Source organism: Carassius auratus, chromosome 50 (assembly GCF_003368295.1).
Source record: "Carassius auratus strain Wakin chromosome 50, ASM336829v1, whole genome shotgun sequence".
NCBI lineage: Eukaryota > Metazoa > Chordata > Actinopteri > Cypriniformes > Cyprinidae > Carassius > Carassius auratus.
The window spans coordinates 10,426,269-10,443,063 of NC_039292.1; the positions used below are offsets into that span (position 1 = coordinate 10,426,269).

Below are 16,795 nucleotides of genomic sequence, written 5' to 3' on the forward strand. Positions count from 1 at the left end.
AGTACAAATTCTCTGACATGTTTTTTTACAGTAACGCAAATAGTTACTTTCCCTGGTAACGAGTTACTTTTATTATAGAGTAATTCAGTTACTAACTCAGTTACTTTTTGGAACAAGTAGTGAGTAACTATAACTAATTACTTTTTTAAAGTAACGTTCCCAACACTGGTTTTAATGAAGTTTCTTCTGCTTATCATGGCTGCATTTATTTGACCAAAAATACAGAAATAAACTATAATATTGTAAAATGTAAAGTAATAATGTAATGTAACATACTTTAAAATATAATTTATTTCTGTGATGCAAAGCTGATTTTTCAGCATCATTACTCCAGTCTTCAGTGTCACATGATCCTTCAGAAATCATTCTAATATGCCGATTTATTATAAGTCTGGGAACATTTGTGCTGCTTAATATGTTTTTGGAACCTGCGATACATTTTTCAGGATTATTTGATAAATAAAATTGAAATGAACAACATTTGTTTAAAATATAGTTTTTTTCTAACAATATAATTCTTTATCATCATTTTTTTTAAAAATCATTTTAACACATCTCTTAACACATCAATTTCTTTCTTTCCTTCAAAAAATAAATAAATAAAAAATTACTAACCCAAACCTTTGGAACGGTAGAGTATATTGTTACAAAAGATTTCTATTTTGAATAAATGCTGTTTTTTTTTTACTTTTTATTCATCAAAGAATCCTGAGAAAAGTTCGCAAGTCGAGCTCTCTACAGGAGATCACAAGTTCCAAAAAAATATTAAGCAGCAAAACTGTTGCCAATATTGAGAATAAATCAGCATATTAATATTTAAATACAATAATATTTCACAATATCGCTGTATTTTTGATCAAATAAATGCAGCTTTGATGAGCAGAACAGACTTCTTTAAAAATGGCAGTGTATGTATGGATATATATATATATATATATATATATATATATATATATATATATATATATATATATATATATATATATATATATATGTTAGGGCCGGGACTTTAACGTGTTAATTGAGATTAATTAATTACACAAAAAATAACGCGTTAATTCAGATTAATTAATTACGTTCGCATTTCACTGCAGCACACATCGAGCCTCAAGTATCACCTAAACGCAAAACATATAGCAGCTAGCGTGGACTTTACACTTTATGTTGAACTGTGTATTATTTTGTTGGTGCAACAGTTTATGTTGAACTCTTTATTGTTTTGGCCAAGGTTATTGAGAGTTGGACTTAGTATGTTATGGCCTCTGAAGCAACAGAGAGATGTTTTCTAATAGTCCGTGTTTCCAATGTTCTGAATGTAATTGACAGTATTGTGTTTTACTTAAAAACACTTTACAGAAGGTTCCAGCACCTATGAGCTTCCTGAATTTCTGAAATGTACTATTTCTAAATTGTTTCTTAATATGCTATTGCTACACTTCATGGCAAAAATTGCACTGGTCTGCTAGACTTGGTTGAACAAAAATAAACAATATTTTGTTGCTTAAGCTTATGTATTCAGTCATTATTCAATGGTATACTATAAATCCATGTGAAAAAAAAATACTTCTCACTGTTCTCAGGTCAAATATTTATATATATATATATATATATTTCATACACGCACTCAAAAATGAAATAAAACAATGACATATTTAAACTAAATGGCATCTCACAATACCATGTAACTATAACAATCAAATGTAGCCAGCACATGTTCAACCAATAAGCATTGCACAATTGCACTTTAAGAGTAATCATTCTAAGGTTAGTTTTTACCGTCTACAATGGGCAGTTTAGTTAGAAGCCATTGTGCCTCGCTATCCAAACCCTGCACACTTTCTGAATGGCACAGCTTAGCGCTGTAGAGAGAGCTCTTTCCTTCCAAGCAGAGGTAAAGAAAACTTGTAAACCTGTCTGTTCTTCAAATGCCTCTCTCCATTAAATGCAATCCGCCTTTTCTTTTTGACAAGAGCCAGCTAATCCCGAGAGAACACAAAGAGGGAGTGTGAAGAGCGGCAGAAGACGTGTATGTATGAGCGAGCAGGGGGGAGCAAGAGATCAGCGTCTGCAAATGAAAAGGAAAAAAAAAATCTCCTTTTTGCATTATGGTAAAGGCTAAGGAGTGTATAAACTCGACATCGACCCTTTAATCTCTGCGTCTTTGTCTGTGGTTCTGTGTAGGCTCATTAGTTCTGAAGGAAGGCCTCTTAGTTTAACTGCTTCTAACAAGAGGCCTGGGAATTGAACTGTTAGCACGAGGGAGAATCGCTCCATAGTGTCGAGTCCATCCTCGTTTGTGGCTCCCAGTACATCAGCAAACCTACCACTACAAAGCCTTACAACTTTAGACAGTAATTAAGTCTGTCACAATTCACACATCCTCCCAATGATTTGACTAATGCTAAATGAATTCTTCAAACCTTGAAACACATCCAGTTCTTCCTTACATAACACAACATTACTGGTGGTGTCTGCTAAGGAAGAAATCACTTTTGCTATCATTATTCAGAGTTTGGGGCCAGTTGATGGAACGGTCACTGTGTGTCACATTTGTTGATCATGTGTATGTGGTTTTATACATTTAAAAGCATAAGCATTGACATTTTGGTGACATTTGGTTGTAAATTCTGTTTGGTTGTAATCTTGTTGACTAACATAGATTAAGTTTTGTCGAAACTACATGAATGACAATAAAAACTGAATGAGTTTGGGAAAAAACATAATAGCAAATGATATACAATTTATTTAAATAAAATATGACATTACAAATAAAATAATAATAATAATAATATACTACTACTTTCAATTATTGTTATATAATTAAATATCCAAAATAAAAATATTAAAATAAACATTAAATAATAAATGTAAAAATAACAAATATTTTTTATATGTAAATTTATTTTATATTTTCAAATATAAAATGTAAGATATGAAAATAAATATTAAACTTAAAATCAATTACGGTATTTTATAATTTTTTTTGTAAAAAAGTATAATAAATAAATGTACTATTTTATAATGTAAAATAGTAGAAATGTTAAATTAAACATTAAAAGAAATGTAAAATTCTAAAATCAAAATATAATTTTTTTAAAACAAAGGTACAAAAGTACAAAAAGTAAAAAAAATTAAAAAATTTGAAAACAGAAAATATATATTTTTAATGAAACTTTTGAGAGAGAGAGAGAGAGAGAGAAAGAGAGAGAGAGAGAGAGAGAGATAATGTTAACCAATAATAAAAAAAACAACAACAATTCAATTCAAAGCAGAGGACCTCAAATGTGCAGAACAATCTTGCGGAGTGTGGTTCCCTCCACCTCACGCAGTGCTGGCCCGTAGGGAGTGGGTGCAATCGGGTGGCCTGTTGGGGGTCTGACTTATTGTTTTCGCCTGGTGAAGCGAGAGTGTTTGAGACGAGTGAAATGTTGACCCATCAAGGGCCAGTCAACGAGGGTCAAACCACGGCGGGAGTCTCAGGAAAGTCTGGCTGTGCCGAACTGTCCAGGAAGATGGTTGAGAGGTTCAAACTGTGCGTTTGCAAGGCCTCTACAAATGGAAACGACACCCTCCATCCTCTCTGACAGATTGGGTTGGTGTGTATCCGATCATATGAAGACCTCAAGTTAGAATCAAGGGGTCCCGCTCTGGATGTATGTCATGTTTACAGTGAGTAAGTAAGTGTGCAGATTGGTAAATACTCTCGTCACACAGGGCAGCCAAGCATGATGGACAGGCGAGAGCGGGGCTGGAGCAAGACTGACAGGTGAGAAAGAGGTTAGACTGTGATTACTGTCACTCTGAGCGAGGGCTGGTGGCTGTCAGTCCGTCTTCACCAGTTCATATCACATGAAGCCGCACCTGTCCGTTTCCTCACGCGTACTTGCTTCTCAGTCTCAAGCCTCGTCGAGCCCAGGGTGCATCTGTCAGTCAAACGCAGGCAACACTGACTGAAATGTGCCACGAGGATGTCTGCACTGACAAACATGTCTGAAAGAAGTCTCTGTTCACACACCCTTCATCGTTCAGAAGCTGTAGCACCTCCAACTAAAACCTAAAGCCAAAAGTGTACTTTGTTTTTGTAAGCGTATGCTAGCATATGCGTACAGTTGTTGTAGCGGTTACAAAAATAGGGTGGTGTGTGCGACCCTCGCGTCCACTTAAAGTGAAGCACACTTTAGTCTTAAGTCTGAATTCTGGGAAGGCATTTACAGAATCAATGGTTCAGTTTCACATCACTATTGAGCACAACAGCTGTTTTCTCAAAGTAAAATCTTAATTTTCTCCATATATATTGGTAATTTATGATAAAAATTATGTCAGTTTATTAGTCAAACTTCACTTCGAAAAGAGAGAGATTCACCAATCATTTTTTTTAATGTATATTTTTACTAAATTATTAGTGTTTATAAGAATTTAACATTAAATAATTTTTTTTATTTTTCTACATTTATTCTTGAATGTTTAACACATCTCTCTCTCCCTCTCTCCCTCTCTCTCTCTATTTATACACATAGTAAATAAATATAAATATGAATATTGTAAAACAGTCTTAAAAATACTACCTTGAAATAATTTTTTTTTAAATTTACTGATTATTTGAAATAAATGTTCTAAAATGTAATAAATATAATAATATAATAAATAATGTGTAACAGTATTGTAAAAAAAAAACTATTTTAAAAACATTTTAATATATAAATAATGTGATTTTTAAATTTAATTCCATACATTTTCATAGTTTATGTGATTGTAGTTCAAATACACTGAGTACATATGGCTTACAACCCTTTACTAATACATTTTTTGAAATCCCTCAGAAGAAAATGAATTCCTGGAACCAAGTGTCTGCTCTCTGTTGTGCTCTACTAGAGTCAGTGGGTGGAAGATCAGAAATAAAATGGTCATGAAATGAAGATAAAGAAGATGGCAACTATAAGACATTTTTCTCCCCAGGTTTGAAGCTGCACACTCACTGTGAGCAAGGCCGCACTGTCACTAGCACTCACTTAGCTATTGATTGATGTGTTAGATCAGTTGAGTGGATGCATTCTCATCTGAACTGAAGATTCGAGGTTGTGTGGACAAGGTTTGAAGCAGGTGTTGAGTCAAAAAGCCTTGATGCTCCTTGATTAAAATGGTGTTATTTGCGGACTTTAATCTAAAGTAATATATATATTAGGGCTGTCAAATGATTAAAATTTTTAATCAAATTAATCAGAATTTCAGTGGATTAATCAGGATTAATCACTATTTGCAATTACACCTGAATCCTAACCATTTTTTTCTGAAATGCATACCAAAAGATAAATAACAGGACACATATACATAATTTTCATGTATTGATTCATCAATATGTGGTTCTTTTTTTCTGAATTTCAAAAGTTTAACATTTACACAAACACAAACATGCGCCACCATCACATAAGCAGCACTCTGGGCACTCTTGTTTTTGGGAGGTGTTCATTTGCTCTGCCACAATACGGATCGATATTTTCACGTTCTGAAGGCTTCAAGTGCCAGTAAAACCAAGTAAAAATTGCAAATGCTTTTCCAAACAGCTGTAACTTTCGCTGCATTGCATGTAGGCGTTCTGCACATGCGCAGTGTGAAACACAGAATGCTATAACAGGAAGAAGCTCCAGCGTATCAACTACCAAAGTCATCTCTGTTTATCGAGCTTGGCATGAATGTATTTGAGAGTAACTGTGGTAAAACCTTAAGCTTCTTCGGTGTTTTCGTCGCGGCGTTTGCCGCTGTTTTTTACTATCTTGAGAATACAGAGATCGACGAGACTTTCCTGACCTGAATAATTTGTCACACTGAGCATGCGTGAAATGCGTAAAAAAAATTTGACGTAATTAACAACAAACAACTAATTAACGTCGTTAACGCGCTATTTTTGACAGCCCTAATATATATATATATATATATATATATATATATATATATATATATATATATATATATGTATATATATATATATGTATATATATATATATATATATATATATATATATATATATATATATTAGTGCTGGGCAACTTGTGATTAATCGCATTATTGTCTGCGATTAATCGCAATTAATTGCATTGTTGCACACAAAACTAATAATGCATTCAAAAGTAGTGAATTGTGCACTTTTTTTCATTTAGGCATACTGCTATATGAACAAAAGTGTAATAACATTTGGTTTGCAAACACTTTAAACAAATAAAGTGCTTTTTACAGCAGTTCCTTTTACATAGTAGCGGTTAAAAAGTTTATTGTAGCCTAAATCTCAACTTATAACATTAATGTAATTTAATTAAATATAAAACAAGCCATTTATCACTGCCAGGACATTAACACTTTTATAGAAAATATTTTATAGTTTGTTATAGAAAAAGTCCAAAGCCTCGATCATAACATTAGAACAGATCATTAGATCATTAGAACAGTCACCTTCCGAGTATAGACCTGCACGATTAATTATAAGGGTATGAATAATTAGGGTATGCTCATACTAGGCAATCTTAACCCTCAAAGCCTGGTTTGCTTGACTAGTGTGATTGCTCCGTTTAGCAGTCTCTGCCTCGGTCGGAAGAGAAGGGCAAGAGTGGGTCCAGTTATATATAGATCGGTGATTGTGAGTGCTAACCGCACCGGAGCGCAGATCTTCTGATACGTGCTGCATGATTGCGTGAATATTTCTGAGCGGCAAAAGCGATAGATGTGTAAAGCAATATATTGTGAGAGGGATGTGTGTTACCGCGTCCCATACGACTCAAAATAATAAACCACAAAGTTAAAAAAACTATTCACTCCACTGTGCTGAGCAAGTGCTTCTCTGCAGTCTTCACGTGCTATCGGAAAACGTCCTATTAACAACTTGTGAAGTCATGATTACGAGCTTGTTGCATTCTTTTCTGTTAAAATAACAGTGCACAGTGTTTTGTTAATGTTGAAGCTTAGCCTAAATAATCTGATGGGGAGCATCCCCTCCTGTGACTCATGATTTGTCTGTATGTGTATTCAGAGCCAGTCAGCAACGGACTTTCATAATAATAGAAAATGGTGTTAATGCGCGATAAAATATAACATATAAATATAAAATATAAAATATAACACCACATGAACTTACCCAGCCCTTACACACACACACACACATATATATATATATATATATATATATATATATATATATATATACATATGCATATATTACAGAAAAAATAATATATTACAGATATTACTTATCTGTGAGTGGCAAAAGTATGGGAAACTCCAGGATTAGCTGTTAATTTGAAGAATGAATGTGAAATTAAGAGTCCATCTGTTCAGAGGTGTTTTTTAAGTCAGTGAGATGACTGTTTTATTAAGAGAACAGGGATCTACCTTTGTCTGATCATGTTTATGGAAGAATATCATGGCACATGCAATTCTGAGAATAAGTCAGAACTGTGAGATATAAACTCAAAATTGTGAAAAGTGAGTTCGAAATAGTGAATAATCAGTTAAAAAGTAACAACAATCTTTTTTTTGTGTGTATTATGTGGCAGAAACAATTAAGACCAATTTTTTTTATATAAAAATGACTATTCTTAAACACACACACACAAACATTTTATGAATAATTTTACAGTGATACTTTGTGCAATGTGTTGAATTTATGCTATAAACTCATTTTGAACCATAATAACATCATCTTGACTGGCTAAAAATGTCTTTGGAAGATGTGCACTATAATGGATATCAAGCAGAGTGAATAAGAGTTAATTATTTTTATTTACTTCACTTTTTGTGTCTTTTCTCTTTCTGACATCTGAATTCCCCCTATATATTTTCCCAAGAACACTCTCTTTGGGCTTCACAGCTGAACTGTCATTATTCAAATGACACCTCCTCCAACAAAAAGCAACTCGTGCCAATTTTCCTCAATTGTAGCTGGTGATTAGCTAGAGAGGCTAATCATTACTGTTCCTAATTGATTAAATAAGCCATCAAAGAGAGGGAGCACATCCGTGTGTATTTAACATCTAATAAGTCAATTGGCGGTTGATTCGAGGTAAGTAGAAAGCGAACAGCTTTCAGTATACGCTAAACACAAAGGACTTCACCAACAAGTGGACAAGGGACACTGCTCATACCCGAGCCGCATTCTGTCCTCTCACTGCTAACGTAAAGCGCATTTCCGTCTTTAAGTAATGTCAAACCATCAATAATTCACACAATCACTTACAGAAAACAAGCCTGTTATATGAAAATCATATCCTCGGAGGCCTTATGAAAGAAAAAATGTACAAGCAGCACAAACGGACTAAGTAATTACAGTTTAATTGCTTTGTGTTTTGAGATAATGGAGAGCCATTAATTAATTTGCCAAGCAGACGCTCTCTGTCTTTCTTTGAGTGAAGCGGGAACATGTCAGCCATGCTGAGCGCCTCCCGAGTGATTAAAGAAATTCTTCTGTCTTGTCGTTCCTTTTGTATACTCACCCATTATGTGTGGACAAAAGCCATTCGAAGTGTTTTTTTCTTTTTTCTTTTTGTGATCTATCAAACATGTGGGACTTCTCATTTGTCCAACATAAATGAAATCCTTGATTTCAAACACTTAATAAGTGAGAATTCAAAATGCACAACCTCCATGGAAAGCAAATGTTCCTTGCTATTTGAAAGGGCACTAGGGCGTTGCTAAAGTGTTTGTTTTTATCCATAAATTTATACATAAATCTTTTTTGCATGTCAGGTGCTTACATTATATTTTTTTAAATATCTTTCTATCTTTCCTGTAATGAATACATAAAATGTTGCTCTCAATAAAATATATACACTACAAAAACTAAATAAATAATTTTTTGCACTATCCAATTGAAATGCTAATTGTATAACGAATCAAAAAACAAAACAAAAATCTAATAAAAATCTAATATCAAATACTCACAGATTAATTTATAGAAACACATATATATTTGTGTGTGTGTATAATACGAATAATATATCACTGTCACTTAAAATTGTGTGTAAAAATGCAACACTATTTAAAAAATGTATCTTTTTTTTATAGATTAATTTGATTCTGTCTAGACCCTTTCTTTAGCTTAAACAGCAGAGCACGGCACTAGCATTGCCAAGGTCATGAGTTCAATTCCCAGGAAAAGCAAGGGCTGATAAAAAAAAAATGCAGTGTACCCTGAATGCAGTGGAAGGTACTTTGGATAAAAACATATTCTAAGTGCATAAATGTAAATTTAATGTCAGTGAAAAGTTGCACAAAATAACCCGGCGCTCGTAAACCTGTTTCCGTGGACATGTGAGGCACAGAAGGCATAGCTGTAGTGTAGGAGGGTCGGGTCCACCAGGATGTTGTTATCTGTAAAATCCATCAGGTCTTTCAGGTAGCAGAGGTGACGATGACAGCCCCTCACCCCATATCGAGCGCAGTACTCATCCAGAACAAACACCTGGCCTGGGCTGAACCAACCCTGAAACACAACAACAAGATCAGAATAAATTCTCTGCACTATTTATACTCGACTATACTATAAAACAATACTGATTCAAATAACAGTAAAGAAATATATAATTCTACAAAAGATATAGATTTCAAATAAATGCGGTTCTTTTAATTTTCAAAAAGACAGAAACATTAAGAGCTATTTTAACAGCTATTTTAGGGTTTAATAATATTTCAGAATTTTACCGTTTTAACTATATTGTTGATTAAGTAAACAGAGCCTTGGTGAGCATAAATAATTAATTTAAAAACATAAAATACCCTAGTCTATACTATTATAGTGTATATACAAATTATACAATGTGCGATTAGTTATCACGACTTAAAATTCAGCATAAGAATAAGTAATAATTTGTTGTTTCTTTCGACTTAAAAGTAAGTGTTCATACTTGACAAGTTAGATAAATTCAGTTAAGTTGAATATTTAAGCTATCTAAACACAATTTGAGCTGTTGAAACTAATTGTAAATAAGTAGCTAATTATAAATAAGCATAGTAAAATACTTAGTGAATAAGCAATTAAGTATAGTTACTTCCAAAAAATACTAGCTCATATATGTTCATTCTCTCTAAGGCTCGTAGATATCAAACTGTATATCATTTACTCTGGTAAAAACATGTCAGTTACAACCTTTAATAAATGTTTATACGGTATGTCTTTGATTTGATTTTCTCACGTCACCTAAATCAGCGTCATTCTTGTAATAAAAAAAATGTATTCTATTTTTAACTTGCATTTGGCGCTTATTTTGGACCTTGTCGCTTAATAAAGATATGAAACATACACGTTCTGTATCTCAAGGCCAAAAGCAACAAGTACCACAGCAAACAGCGAAGAAAAAGTTTTTCAAACGCCGCTGCCTCTGCGTGACCCCTGCAGGACCTCTCTGATGTCGCGACATTTACCATGCGCACCTACCGTAGTTTCTCCTCAACAACACTGCTACGCTAATTGAACACGAAGTGTCTAATTTCAGCACGCCTCTCATTTCACGCCAAGACACACAAAAAAACTAAACCGCAGCGTGCGAGATGAGCTCTTCCAAAAAATATTGTTAAAAACACCCCGTCTATTTCCAACATTTAAACAAACGAGTGCAAGGTTAAGTGCAAACAATTAATTCATAGGCAGAAAAGTCACACATAATGCGGGCGAGTGGAGATCGCCGCGAGGCTCCTGTTGCAATCATTAGCTCATTCATCCTTCACATAATAACTAAATTAGGCACGAATCTTACAAACTTAATTAAGACGCCTTCTCTGAAGGAACGTTAGCAAATTAACACTTTGAGGGGGCCGCTCGCCCACGACAGTGCGGAGGGCCGTGAATCAGGAAAACTGCGATGTGTCTCAGACGTTCGCAGGAGACTGATAGTCACGAGGGACCGGCGCTCACGGCACTGAGCAGCAGCCGAGATACCGAGACCCCACAACCTTCATGCAGGAGCAAAGACAGAAAGCTTCATTAAAGTCCAACGCTGATTTGAACAAAGCTGATGCGCGGTATATTTTGAGATACTGTACTTCCGTGGCCCTCCTTTCATCAAAAGATCTGTCTGATCTACGCAAACCAGTTCTACTATTTAGAGTCAGACGCCAATCAAGCTCTTAAATATTTACTGATACTACATGAATGTGCATATGATATGGTACACAAAAAGCATCCAACCTTTCAATCTCAAAGCAAGTGTCTCACACTCATATAAAGGGTTCAAAATAAACACTCATCTTCAAAGGATTAGTTCACTTCCACAAACATTTCTCAATCATTTATTCACCCCCAAGTCATTCAAGATGTTCATGTCTTTCTTTCTTTCTTAAGTCGCAAAGAAACATATATATATATACTTTTTAACCACAAATGTTTATCTTGCACTAGCTCGACTTCACGCATTATATAGTCACGTTGGAGAGGTCACGGGTGACGCTGGTGGAAGTACCGACCCAGTGTTTACAAATGAAGGTGAAAAGAAAGTTTATTTGCATCTGAAGACAGAAAAACAGTCATCTTGGATGACATGTGAGTGAGTAAATTATTTTTTTATTCTGGAAGTGAATTAATCCTTTAAGTAAATATTGGCTTGGGTGAGTAATAAAAGGAGTTTCTCACCAGTTGGCTGTAACCTTTTAGACAAACAAACATCATCTACTAAAGATAGTTTTTCTGGGATGTCCAAAAAAAAAATTTCCCTCCAGAATCACATGTGGAATATTTCTACGCTGAAAAAAATTTTGGTGAAGAAACAATTTTCACTTAAACGAACTAAAGCTAAGCAAACTAACACTTTAATGAAGAATTAAATACTCGGCAGGATTAAATGGGAAATTTTGAAGTAGAAAGACCGAAATAGTACTCTCTCTAAATATTATTCTAAAATTAAATATGATTTTTCTTAAACTAAATATCAGAAAATGTACTATTTCCAGAAATGGTTCTAGACTCAAATAATCTTTGTATAATTTCCAAGTTCAAAAAATCTTTTATGTATTTATTTATACAGTGAAATATTAAGCATCTCAAATGAAAATGAGGGGAAAATCCAAAACCTTATATACACTAGGTCATATGAACAATGCACAACAAAAAAATTATGCAAACTAAAGTTAATTAATTAAAAAAGTTAGCTTTGAGCACTTGCATCTTGTTTTCAATCACTCTCTGACATCCACAGGGCTTTACAATAACTTGAGATGCACAAAAATTATAAACAAATATAACAACCTTATACATTTATTGTTGTTATGGAGGGACATAAAATAGATAATTCCCAGATATTTTTGGGTAAAAACCTTGTGGTTATAACTTCTTTTAATTATTCATATTAATTATATTAAAATTATAATATTCCTTTGTGACATGCTAAAAGGAATGAGTTATAAACATTTAAAAATGCTAAATAAAACAGTATCTTTAACAGTATATTTAAACTACTTGCCCAACTTGGCCAGCAAAAAAACTAATAAAAAACATTGAGGCCTGAGCTACTGCCCTTCTTTCCACTTTTCCCCTACAACTTTCTTCTGCCACAGAACATCTATTCTCTTCTTGGTCAGATCTATTAATATTGCACCATTCAGGGCTGAGGAACGGTGGCCCAGCGCCGAGCCGAGTGCCACAAGATGTTCCACTCTGGCAAACAGATGGCCCGCTCGTGTCTTGGCTCCTCGCGCTCAATTAACCGCTAACGACCGACTGAGACGACAGCAGCATCATCCTAACCAACACGGCCCGGTCTGGCTCTCCTCGTCGAAAACAGAAAATCTCACACACAGAAGGAGAGACGGAGGACAAAACCTTGCTTGTGGATGACAAAACCTATTTGGTATTTTTTGGCTTAATACATATTATACAATGAACATTTACTAATAGAAACAAACTTAGGTTCTCTATGATAAAATAATAATAATAATAATAATAATTACATTATTAGTATTTATTATACAACTATATAAAATATATAGGAATTTACTGTTGTCGGAGTAAGTAAATAAATAAGTTAATATATTACATAAAATATCCTCATAATATATATATATATATATATATATATATATATATATATATATATATATAAACATAAAAAGCAGGATGTTTGCACTGAAAACAGCACTCGATTAAACTGGACTATGGGTTGCTAGTGCATTAGATGTTGGTTTTTGCACTAAAACGCCATACAATTTTGAACCGGAGACCTACCAAACATTTGACTTAACTTTTATTTCAGTATAATTGACGAACCGAGCTAATGAGACAAAAGTGTCAGTCGCTCCTGTTAGCCTGCTAGTTTCATGAGTGTCTCTTATGTGGTCAAGTCCTGAATCACTTTATTTCCACCAGTAACTGACGGTAATAGAAAGCTTTTTTATGTCCCATCTAGAGGCCATTATGGTTGTTAATAAGGGTGAATGTGGAGGAGTGTGTCACAGGGAGAATGTGTGATTATGGGATGGAGGGTGAAGGGGATGTGAGTAATTTCATTAAGTTTGAAGCATGACTGGTCATCACTGCCCCTAATTTGAAAACACATTCACAGCCTGAACTTTTTGATTGCAAAAATATAGTTTTTTTTAATTGCTTCTGAGGATGCACACACAGTCCAATGACACCAGTGTACACATTCCCTGTTGTCAAGAAAAAAAAAAAAAAATCCAAATATTGGTCTTTGAATCACCAACAGCTCACTGAGCCTAATCCCTGTATCAAACGACAGCTGACGCAAAAAAATAACAAAAAAACAACAGCACCACTTATTGATTTTCCTTGAGGCTGCATGTATTGATTGAGTTTTTAAGAGTGGGTTTGAAAATATGAGACTTGAATGCTTTGTTAAAAAATTGCATTTATTGTATATATATTATCTAATTTTATTTTATGTTGAAATAAGAATTTTTTATCATACACACAAATATATGTATATACATATATGTATATATACATATCTATATATACACATACATATAGATACACATATATATGTGTATATATATATATATATATATATATATATATATAGAGAGAGAGAGAGAGAGAGAGAGAGATACAGAAACACATATACAGTATATATAAAATGACAAACGATAAGAAAAGCCTGAAATTGAAAAACCTGTACTGAAATTATATATATTATATAATAAATATATAATATAAAAATATATATTTTTACAACATTATTACTAATTTATGCATTATAATATACATTAAAAACAGCATGTTTATGCATTACATATATCGAATATTCAAATCTGTGTAAATATGATCCTAAATGTTAAATGTTTTTTGTAACCTGTTTGTAACCTCATACAAAAATAACACAAACAAAATGATTATTATTAAAAAGTATAAAACTAGCAGATTAACGAGCCACTGACACTTTTGACTCATTAGCTTCATCAAATGTATTGAAATTACTTTTGGAAGGTCTCAGGATGTTTATTTTATTTAGTGCAGAGATTGCACTAGCGACCCACACTCTATAAGATGTAAGATAGAGATTGTAGGCAATCATATAGTATTTATGTAGTCTGCTGAAAAATCCCATTCCCCCTCCATTCGTTTGCTTGAAAACAGGCCCACTCCCCCACAGATGTCACATCCCAGAAGGCATGGGAAAAGCAGCACATTCAGGTGGCTTTTGTGGCTCTCTCTTAGGCGAACACAGAAGTTTGAACAAAGGCTGTAGAGCCTTCACAAAGAGCCCAACACAGACAGAGTCATTCAGAAGCTGAATGGACAACAGAAGGTGCTCACTCAGAGCAGGTACTAAGTGACAAAGGGGACGAAAAGACAGAGGGGAAAAAAAACAACTGAGGGTGTTAACAGCAAACGGTGAAAAAAATAACGCTTATATGTAACTGTATATTGTGTGCTGAGTTATAAAAAACTAAGATTTGGATTTGCACCGTTAGCTGTGTTTGCTACCTCCAATCAGGGACAATTCACCCATGTATGTGCCTCACGACTGCTCCAATTTCATCACACGCACAGACACAAACACACTAACTCAGTCCACAGCAGGGATCTTTTATTCGAGGCAGTAAATGGAGAAGACGGGATGGAAGCGGATGGTTTTCCTATTTGGGTTGTATTGATTGGAAGCGTTTATCCCTCGTCTTAACCATGAGCTCTGACTCAGCCGGAGGGCTACATCCCTCCCCTCCAGTCATACAGACCCCTCCCCATATTTAATACTTTCACCAACACATAACACGCTCACTCATGAGGAGACCTGGGTGTGATCGACAGACTTATCATACTAATTTTGGGAATACATTTTAAAATAATAATCATTTAAAAACATACAGTGCCTAACATGCATTTAGAGCCTAATTATTACCTAATAAACAATTCTAACGAAGAATCAAAGTCAGTCAACACCATGCAGCACAGCCATTGCTAAACCAATTCTGAAAGAATGATACGATTTAGGGAATTAAAAGCATTCATGCGACCAGTGTAAGTCCAACTGATTCGAGAATGAATTACTCTGATCTGGTTCTTTTTAGTGAATCCAAAACATATAGCACAACCAGTCTAGTCCAACTCCTGGATGATTCTGAATGTTTTGTATTAATAAGTTATTTTCACTCATTTAAAACCATACAGTGCAGCCAATGCAGTCCAACCAGTTCCTCAACAAATTATTCTTAAAAAACATCAACAACAACAACAACAACAACAGTGATTCTCAAATGAATGATTCTTATGAGCCAGTTCTTTTTAATGAATCAAAAATATGATTCGTATAAATCAGTTACTTTTAGTAAATCAAAACTATAGTGCAACCAATGTAGTCCAGACAATTATATCTCCACTTTCTTTCCCAAATAATTATTTCTCAAAAGTAAAAAAAAAAAAACAGTTGAGGACCAGAACTGTTCAGTAGAATCACTAGCTAGCTGAATAAAAACATGTTTTATCTAATATGTGTGATTATTCAGATAACAAGAACAATCTTCTCCATCCCAGCACACGTGTGTGTTCTCACCAGGCAGGAAAAGGAGTCGTTCATGCGGTGTACGAGTGTGTGTTTCTGCAGGGTGATGAACAAGCTGGCGTGGCTGAAGTTGCAGGGCATGGCAGAGATGAGCTCCTCCACTCCCTGTCTCTGAGTCTTCTCCAGACCTGCACCAGAAACACACACATTCAGAAATATGGCATACAGGACCATTTTGTGCTGAAAATCCCATCCCCACCATGAGAGATGGCCAGTTAATGCTTGTTTGTGCTGTAAATACATGAAGACATCAATTAGGGCAAAGGAAACAAAGATTTTATTATTGTCAAAATCATCTTTGATAGCCTTCCTAGCTTCACATTGAAGGGTAAATGTATATTATGAACTATTTTTGATGTACTACTACAACTATTCAAATGAGGCCACCATGGTAGAACATAAGTGTGGTTCACACCTTGAAACGCTGTGTAAAAGTCAGAAATCTGTGTTTGGTTACACACTCCCCGTCTTCGCACACAGCCTGAGTGTTTGCATTTCACCTCTTTTGGCCAAAGCTATGCTGTGAAACTCCACATTTCTGCTGCAAAAGCTGGCAGGCGCTCTGAAACGTTAGCGAAGCATGGCTGTAAACTGCTGTAAAATATTAGCACTTTGCCCACATGCCCACATAAATATCGGCACCAAAGTGCTCTAATTTCCCAATCGACCACCTCTCGCATTCAAACCAGCATTCAGCCTTTTAAAATAAAGGCCAGGTCTGGCTAAAAAACACTCTGTGCCCTACGCTAAGCTGCGACGGGCTGAACGTTCTGATCTCTAGCGCATTAAACGCTTAAAACGC

At 34.6% G+C, this 16,795-nt stretch overlaps 1 protein-coding gene across 13 annotated transcripts in view; it reads right to left on the reverse strand.

Moving 5' to 3' along the window:
- Window positions 1-16,795, reverse strand: part of LOC113066968 (calcium-dependent secretion activator 2) — a 154,686-nt gene that overhangs the window by 38,998 nt on the left and 98,893 nt on the right. For all 13 annotated transcript variants that reach the window (XM_026239127.1, XM_026239123.1, XM_026239121.1 and 10 more), the window contains exons 12-13: window positions 15,985-16,121; window positions 9,280-9,467 (exon numbers count right to left, since the gene is read on the reverse strand). In XM_026239127.1, coding sequence (XP_026094912.1) covers window positions 9,280-9,467; window positions 15,985-16,121 — 325 coding nt within the window. The remainder of the gene's footprint in view (window positions 1-9,279; window positions 9,468-15,984; window positions 16,122-16,795) is intronic.